General features: G+C 35.6%; 1 protein-coding gene across 1 annotated transcript; it reads right to left on the reverse strand.

Moving 5' to 3' along the window:
* Nucleotides 1-810: 810 nt before the first annotated feature.
* LOC103031295 (serine/threonine-protein kinase pim-1) lies at nt 811-5,384 on the reverse strand. The gene is made up of 9 exons (XM_049479933.1): nt 4,850-5,384; nt 4,376-4,489; nt 3,867-3,980; nt 3,292-3,386; nt 3,135-3,185; nt 2,638-3,010; nt 1,793-1,969; nt 1,446-1,546; nt 811-1,216 (listed from the first exon to the last, which is right to left on the reverse strand). The coding sequence occupies exons 1-8, from the start codon at nt 5,031-5,033 to the stop codon at nt 1,452-1,454; spliced, it is 1,203 nt and encodes a 400-aa protein (XP_049335890.1). The 5' UTR covers nt 5,034-5,384; the 3' UTR covers nt 811-1,216; nt 1,446-1,451.
* Nucleotides 5,385-9,304: the final 3,920 nt, after the last annotated feature.

Consider the following 9,304-nt stretch of genomic DNA (forward strand, 5'->3'; position numbering starts at 1 on the left):
TTATTATAGTGTAAATACAGTACTATATCCTGTAGTGGTTTATTATAGTATAAATACAGTACTATAGGCTGTAGTTGTTTATTATAGTGTAAATACAGTACTATAGGCTGTAGTGGTTTATTATAGTGTAAATACAGTACTATAGGCTGTAGTGGTTTATTATAGTGTAAATACAGTACTATAGCCTGTAGTGGTTTAATATAGTGTAAATACAGTACTATAGGCTGTAGTTGTTTATTATAGTGTAAATACAGTACTATAGGCTGTAGTGGTTTATTATAGTGTAAATACAGTACTATAGGCTGTAGTTGTTTATTATAGTGTAAATACAGTACTATAGGCTGTAGTGGTTTATTATAGTGTAAATACAGTACTATAGGCTGTAGTTGTTTATTATAGTGTAAATACAGTACTATAGGCTGTAGTTGTTTATTATAGTGTAAATACAGTACTATAGGCTGTAGTGGTTTATTATAGTGTAAATACAGTACTATAGACTGTAGTGGTTTATTATAGTGTAAATACAGTACTATAGGCTGTAGTTGTTTATTATAGTGTAAATACAGTACTATAGACTGTAGTGGTTTATTATAGTGTAAATACAGTACTATAGGCTGTAGTGGTTTATTATAGTATTAATACAGTACTGAATGCTGTAGTGGTTTGTTAAAGTATAAATACTATAGTACTATAGACTATACTGCAATACATTTCTAATGCCTATAATACTAAATACAGTACTATAGGCTGTAATTGTTTATGTATAGATATGTAACATGATGTTAAAAATAAACAGGCATAAGAGAGCTGCATGGTTTTAATGTTTATTTTCTGGGTCTTCATGAAATAGGCCCTCCTGAGTGGTTGTCTCCATTTTCCTTTCAAGTTGTTTCCTCTACACTAAAGCATTGACTGATCCGTGTCCGAGCCTCTTTAGAGTAAGCCCAATGGCGACAGTGGCAAGGAAAAACTCCCTCAAGTCAAGAGGAAGAAACCTTAGGAGGAACCAAGACTCCAAAGGGGAACCCATCCTCCTCTGGTCGACAACGGATAAGTCAACTTCTACACATCCCATTTCTTCTACACCTCGAGGACAGTGTCCTTTCTGGCTTATACACTAATGTTTACACTTCATACTAAACTATACACTCATTGGCTTTGTAAATGCTGTTGTGGTTTCCTTCAGCATGTCATTGTAGGGATCTCTTTTCATAACCTAAAACACAAAACAAAGAATATGCAGTAGGTACAGGTACCCCCCTGAAAATTTGCAATACTAAAAATATATATATTTTACTTTATTTTTCTAAAATGTTTTAAGCCGTGTACTAACATCTCAATTTCTTATTCTTTGTCAGCTATTGTAAAGTAAAAATATGTTTTAAGTTTAACTGATTGTTCTTTTTAGCATTTTTTTTTTTCATTTTCTTTCTTCCCTGACTTACCTGATCCTAGACATGAAACCAGTTGTGATGCAAGATCTGTTCAAAACAGGGCCTCCAGTTTGGCCTGGGCTGCAGACACCTCATGATCAGATCGCAGCATTCTATGTAGGGTGATGGGATTGGGTGAGAGAGAGAGAGATGCTTCAGTATGTAATTCTGACCTGCAATTCTGATCTCTATGACCTGCTATGAACTGCAGTTATTCAGCTTTGACTTTTGTAAATTCTTTCCAGCTACAGATTTGACTCCTGATTTTTGTTTCTTTACACTAAGATATGAGTTTGGAAGGAGGACAGACTCATTGTCTGTTTTGTTCTTGATCATCAGGATGTTACTATTTATCTTACCATGAGATAGGCCTTTTCTGATGCATCTAAGGCCCCCACAGATTTCCCAATCGTTTCTAAAGGGGAAGAATCCACAAACCATCCTGTACAGTAGGACTCCAAGAGACCAGACTGTTGCAGGCTTAGCATGGTACCTCCCCTCTATCAGATGTTCTGGGGGGCAGTAAATCCGGGTGCCTGAGAAAAAGAAAGAAGCAGAGCTGAGCACAGAACACAATTTCTATGTTCTACAGAACACTGTAAAAGCATTCCTTGTCAATGAAGGTTTGTAAAATTTATATGGACTCACTGTGGAAAAAGATTAAAGATTACAGTGTTAGAGAGTTTTTAGGCCTTTTTGCAAATTATCGCTGTCAGGGGCCAATAGGAAATATGTTTTTTCCTATGTGTTTTTGCCTGGTGTTTAGTCACAATTAAGTAGTAAACATGGGAAACATCTAACCAATCTAACCAAACGTTTTACAATGTAACATAATGATATGACTGTAACAAACACAACTAGCAATTGGTTTCAATGCACATTGATGCCCTTTTTGTTGATTTTTAGTTTACTACATGATTTAAACTCACAAACTGTCATTTACAATGTGTCAACATTTCTTGCTGAATGGACGAATAGAAATAAACAGAAATAAATCACTTTGTCCAGTGACTTCTATTGTGAGTTAAGAAGGTTTATCTCTCTTCTGTAAAGCTGTTGTTTTGGATATATATGTGTTTTTCATTGGACAGCGACAATATTTAACAACTAAGTGGCTACATGACACTATGGTCCTCTTAGGATCATATTTTATAGGTTATGTATGAATTTTATAGTGAATTTAAAGCCCTAAACTCCATCATACCTGCAAAAGAATTGTATCCAGTAGACTTCACCCAATCACCACAGCCAAAGTCAATCAGCTTCAGCTCCAAGGTTCGGGGGTTGATGAGAAAGTTCTCCAGTTTGATGTCCCGGTGAAAGACACCTCGCTCGTGGCATGTTCTCACTGCCTGCACTGCCTGCAACATGATGCTTTTGGCTGTGCGTTCATTAAGTGAACCTCCACAACGGTGTATGAAGACGTTCAAGTCCATGCAACACGGAGGGCGCTCAACAATTAAAATGAAGCGCTTGGGCTCATCAAACCACTCCACCAGTTGGATTATGTTTCTGACGGGTGGATTGCTCATCCTCATCATCATAGCCACTTCATAAGGCACAATCCTGCCTGCAGGCTGCAAGAGGACATGAAAAGCAAGATTAGTCAATAAGAAATGACAATGTGACATTCGATTCTGTGTTATTATTACTAAATGGTGTTCCGTTTGAAAGTAGAATCTGGGTTTTAGGTGCACTTACATCCCGGATACACTTTTCATATCTCTGCTTCATGACACATTTAATCGCCACCTGCACACAAAGACAATATCATATTTATATGATTATTTTTTTAATCTGAGTATTAAAAAGAGGAAAGTATGAGATAATAAAGTTATGGACGTGTTGAGTCAAAAACCTCTAGGCCATCGGAAATGCGGGTTCCAGCGAAGACAGCTCCAAAACCTCCTTGACCCAGTTTGCACCCAGTAATGTACCGAGAAGCAAAGGTGTCTGTGGAAAACATATTATACATAGTATTAATTAAACAACAACAGAAAAAAAGTTTCTTGTAAAATTTACAGTAAGTTAACATCAAAAAAGTTGTCAGTAAAGGAGTGTAAAATTACAGTAATTTACTGTGAAGGAAGAAGATTATACCATATTAATGTATAAAAAGTATAGTTAATAATTTAATGTAAACACATTTTAGAGAAAGTTTTGAAATAAACAGATACATTATAAAACTGTATTTATTTCTTTACAGTAACTCTACATCACTTTAATGTTTGGGGGTCTTTAGTTTAGCCATTCACTTTAAATGCTGACAATAGAAAAAATAGTAATTTGCTCTAACATCCTACAACACTGTGGCCATATAGGTGACCATTGTAAATTAGCCATGATAGACAAGAGTCTAACAATAAGTTAGGGGTGGGGACATAACTATTATGCAAGAAAATAATATCAGGGGCCAACTAAACATGAACTAACCTGGTTTGGGGGCGTCTGTCTGAATCTGTCTCTCAGGACAGGTTTCTTCAGTCTTCCTTTTCTTATACACCTGGGCCTCAGTATTAGGAAGATCCCTAACTTTTCGTTCCTCCCCTGCAGATTTAGATAGATAGATAGATAGATAGATAGATAGATAGATAGATAGATAGATAGATAGATAGATGTTGTGAAATTTACCTAAATTAAATATGGATCATTTAAGTAATTGCAGATGATTTATGATGGAATTAAATTAAAACTCACTGTGATTCATGGGGTTAGTAAATATACCACAATTTAATTGAGAAAAATTAACTTACTGCAAAGTTACTCTTTTATAATAGAGAAAATACTAACTTGCTCTTACATCCTACAACACTGTGGCCAGATAGGTGACCATTGTAAAGTAGCCATGATAGACAAAAGTCCACACTGGTGGTGAGTTTCGGGTGGGGAAATACCTATTATGCAAGAAAACATTATCAGGGGCCAACTGACCATGAACTAACCTGGTTTGGGGGCGTCTCTCTGAATCTGTCTCTCAGGACAAGTTTCTTCGATCTTCCTTTTCCTAGATGCCTGGGCTTCAGTATTGAGAAGCTCTCTTATTCTTATTTCTTTCCCTGCAGATTAAAATAGATAGATAGATAGATAGATAGATAGATAGATAGATAGATAGATAGATAGATAGATAGATAGATAGATAGATAGATGGAATTAAGTTAAAAATGACTGTGATTCATGGGGTAAGTAAATATACTTTATAATATAAGTCAGTTGTGTAATATTTTAAATAGTTAAATAATTAAATAGTTACTCCTTTGCAATAAAGAAAATAGTAACTTGCTCTTACATCCTACAACACTGTGGCCAGATAGGTGACATTATACAGTAGCCCTGATAGAAAAAAAGTCTAATGGTGACTTAGGGGTGAGGGCACACCTATTATGCAAGAAAATAATATTAGGCGTCAATGAACTAACCTGGCTTGAGGGTGTTTCTCTGCCACTCTCTCCACCTCCTTCTGTCAAGCCAGTTCTCTTCTGCCTTCCATTTCTTAACTACCTGAGCTTCAGTATTGGGAAGATATTTTTCTCCCTCTAAAACCGGCTGGTTAGCCTCTCCACAGCTCTTTCTCTTTTCTCCTCTAGCTCCACAGTTATCCATTATTGCTTCACTATCAGAATCTGAAGTCACTCTCTTTACACTGGATTCTCACGGATAGCAGCTGCACTGTTGTGATGCTTCTCTCTCAGTGACCTAAGACAGAATGTCAGAATTAGGAGCTCAGGAAGCTCCTGTATAGAACTCTTCCAGTGTGACATCACACTAAGAGGGTTCTACTCGGTTGTCACGGTGATGTTTAGAATTTGTGTATGGCCATGTGCACTTACTTTATTTACATTTAAACCAGAGAGATGGTTTGGGAGATGATTAAACCCAGAATACTTTTTGTGACCCTCACCTAAAGGGTTAAGATGAGGGTAATTTACCATTTTCTCTACTGTAGACAACTTGCTGAAAACTAAGGGCCCCAAAACTTGTAGTATGTGGGGTTATTGTAAAGCATAATTACAGTATTATAATGCATTTGTTTATGCCAAAACTTACTTTAAAAAAAAGCTGTAATACATTGTAATTAGTTTACGGTAAATTATTACTCTTATTGTATAGTAACATGCTGTAATTGTTTTCACAGTCAATTACTGTAATTTTACAATCATTTACTTGCCAATAACTTGCTGTAAAATGTACAAACAGCCTTTAGTACTGTTTTTTTATTATTATAAACAACTACAGCCTGTAGTACTATTTGTTTTACAATATTATAATAAACAACTACAGCCTTTAGTACTGTTTTTATATTATATTAAACAAGCCTATAGTACTGTGTTTATATTCTAATAAACCACTACAGCCTATAGAACTATATTTATACTATAGTAAACCACTACAGCCTATAGTGCTGTGTTTTTACTATAGTACCCTTTTGTCTTTTAATAAACTGCAAGTCAAGAAACAAAAACTGACACAAATTTTTAGCTTAGAAATGCAATGAACAAGACCATCTATCAACATACATCATTTCTTAAGCAAAATAAAGTTTCTCCTTTAATCTTGAGGCTGAATGACTCCACGCTTTGCTCGATTTCCCACCACGCAGAACTCACACGGATGGCTATTGGACTAAATAAATGTTGTTTAATTAATTCTACCTTTAAAATAATATTTTTAGTTTTAGGTCTATTTTATAATTCTTACACTTAAAATAATATATATGTATTTTTTAATATATATATTTTATAATTCTTCCTTTCAAATATTATATTCCTAGCTGGCACACAACCGCCCTTTAACGTTAAAATGTGGTTGAAATATGACTAAAGTAATGTATGTTGTTGTTTCAACGTTGAAACAACGTTGAATCAACTTTTAATGTTCAATGGTTGTGCTAACATTGAAATTGTAACGCTGAATCAACATAATGTCCTCAACCTTCTGCCTTTTAAATCAGCCTTTTACATTTCATTACCATATAATTTCTAAAAACAGCTGTATGGAGGAATGAAACAGTGTTTAACTTCTATTTGCAGTAACTGCTTTTTTAATTTAACATCATGTTCATGTTCTAATAGTTTTACTGTTTTAGTGTTTTTGAGATCAGATGCTGAATCAGACTGGTAGTGGTGGGTAACTTTCTTTATACTCAGCTTTACTGCAGTGATGCTACACTCTGTTAACCATAGGATTTTCTCATTTTAGTGAGCTATGGTTTATTAAAGGATGAACATATGACGTTAAACAATGTTGCTATATCAATGTTGATTCACTTTTCAAAATCAACGTTGATTCAATGTTTAGTCAACGTTGAAATGCCAGCTGGGTTTAGTTTTAAGTCTATTTTATAATTCTCTCTTTCAAATAATATACTTCATTTTAAGTCAATATTATAATTCTCCCTTTCAAATAATACATTTCATTTAAAGTCTATTTTATAACTCCCCTTTCAAATATTTCGTTTTAAGTCTATTTTATAATTCTCCCTTTGCAAATATTTTTAGTTCTAACTTAATTTTATAATTCTGCCTTTTTAAACAATGTATTTCGATTTAGGTGTATTTTATAAGTCTGCCTTTCAAATAATATTTCCAGTATTAAGGGTATTTTATAATTCTTCCTTTAAAATTTTATTTTTAGTTTTAAGTCTATTTTATAATTCTTCCTTTCAAATAATATATTTCATTTTCAATCTATTTTATAATACTCCCATTCAAATAATATATTTTGTTTTATATAAAATATAAACCCGACCCGACCCAAGCCCGTACACGTTCTGCCCGAGCCCGAATCGACCCGTTTTCTTTGTTAATTGTGGTGGCAACAAGCTTATAGCTTGTTGTGGCCGCGATTAGCAGCGCCGCTCAGAAAATGTCTTAATTCACATCTAATTCACATTAAATTCACCTTCACATTACACAAACAGCATCAGCAGCACAGACACAATCAAAACAGCTGGCACGGCGGCCTAAACAACGTTAAATAACTCACCCATCAGGGAATTACTTGAAAACGAAGTCCATTCTCCTGTCCTTTTGGATGAAGTGGTTGATGGCAGGGTCATGCAACTGATCCTTTGCTTTTAAACCCATTTTAAACAGTTCTTTCTTAATGGAAATCAAGGCCAAACTGTTAACTTTTTATTAAAAGTTAAACGGCTTGGATAACAAATTCGCAGCTCTGTCCTCCTCTATAGCGGTACTTAGGGTTGCCAACTTTTCGAAAACGAAATAAGGGATGGGGGGGCTATGATTATAAATAAATAAATAAATAAATAAATATATATATATATATATATATATATATATATATATATATATATATATATATATATATATATATATATAACCTATTCAATGAATTATATAACTCCAAACCATGATATATATAACACTGTATGCTAAGTTTGTTGAAAAAAATATGTGCAGACACTTTTAGTATTAGACTAATTCGAACCACATGTATAATATACAGTACTGTGCAAATGTTTAAGGCACCAAAGTAAATTACACTAATCCATTTATCTCAGCAATATGAGTGTTTTACCTGGAAAAAAGCACCACATATGATTTGGACAGATGCAATAAACATAAATACAGTAAAACATAACAAGAAATTCTCATTTTTAACCAAGTATGCTGTATCTTGTGAGCCGAGCTGAAGAACAAAGTGTGGTTCCAGAATTCTCCTTGAAGCCCTCGGCAGCTCCCCTGATTTACCACATTTACCAAACCAGGTGTTCACATGATGAGAAATAACTCTATTAAACTCAGATGGGGAGAGATTAGGAGATGTTTTAAGGAGAAAAATGCTGTAAAAGCTCTGCTTTTTGTAAAATTGCTGTTTGTATTTATTGTATTTTTATAGTTGAGCTATTAAAAACTTACTTCACAGATAAGAAGCTTTTTCTTTACTGAAATTCCCACATGTGCCTAAAACTTTTGCAAAGTACTGTGTGTTTGGTTTAGAAATATATTGTTCATAACAGAAATATTTTGGCATAATAATATATTTAGAATAATAAATGCTTTCAAATGAGCTTTGATATTAATGTGAATTTAATACCATATCAGCTTCTGGAGATGCCTGTCGCACAGGGAACCTGGACACCGCTCCCTCTCCCTGTATTCTCCTCCTCAGCCTCTCGTTTCTCTCCTGCTGCGTGCTGTTCATCTCGGTACGTTAGCACTGGTCTGCGTTCTAAATCGTTCCAATCACAGGAATAGTGCACTATATTGTGTGTTAACCAGTGGTAAATAGTGCACTGTTTCTGCAATAGGAAGGGAGTGATTTAGAACGCAGTTACAGCCACCACGCTGCCTCCCCTCTGCTTGGAGAACAGCCACTCCTGAACAGAGGCTGCGCTTCTGATTGGTTGTGAGTCTCCGTGTCATGGCTGTTCTCCAGCAGAGGGGGGCAGCGCCGCACGGTGTCTCTCTCTCAAACAAATCACCCGCCCTAATGACTAGCCTCAGAAATACGGGACAAAGCGTGTCCCGGATCAATTCAATACGGGACGCGTATTTTACTGCCCAAATACAGGACGATTCCGGATTTTACGGGACGGTTGGCAACTCTAGCGGTAGTGCTAGCTTCGGCTTCCATCTTGATTCAACAAACTAGCTAAGGCTGGCTAGGTTAGCTATTTCTCTCGCTAGCATCGCCACAGGAGGCAGAAATGATCATACGGTTAAGCCCGCCCACTTAGTGGAAAGATATTATTGGTCAAATTTACTGTCATTTGACACCGGCATGGCGCTGAATTACACCTGCCTGGCCCTCTGTAAATTAACAACGGGCCCACCGACCTTCAGCAGAGTCATCACAGTCCCGATAGGGGGAGACAACAGCTCCACTTTTGAACCCCTCACGTCCCAACA

The sequence above is a fragment of the Astyanax mexicanus genome, chromosome 5 (genome assembly GCF_023375975.1).
Source record: "Astyanax mexicanus isolate ESR-SI-001 chromosome 5, AstMex3_surface, whole genome shotgun sequence".
In the NCBI taxonomy this organism is placed as follows: domain Eukaryota; kingdom Metazoa; phylum Chordata; class Actinopteri; order Characiformes; family Acestrorhamphidae; genus Astyanax; species Astyanax mexicanus.

Bases quoted from the DNA above. Each gene is read 5' to 3' on its own strand.
- LOC103031295 (XM_049479933.1), bottom strand. From the start codon at position 5,033: ATGGATAACTGTGGAGCTAGAGGAGAAAAGAGAAAGAGCTGTGGAGAG. The intron at 4,490-4,849 runs GTTAGTTCATTG...TTTAATCTGCAG, and splicing joins GAGAAACACCCTCAAGCCAG to GGAAAGAAATAAGAATAAGA. The intron at 3,981-4,375 runs GTTAGTTCATGG...CTAAATCTGCAG, and splicing joins GAGAGACGCCCCCAAACCAG to GGGAGGAACGAAAAGTTAGG.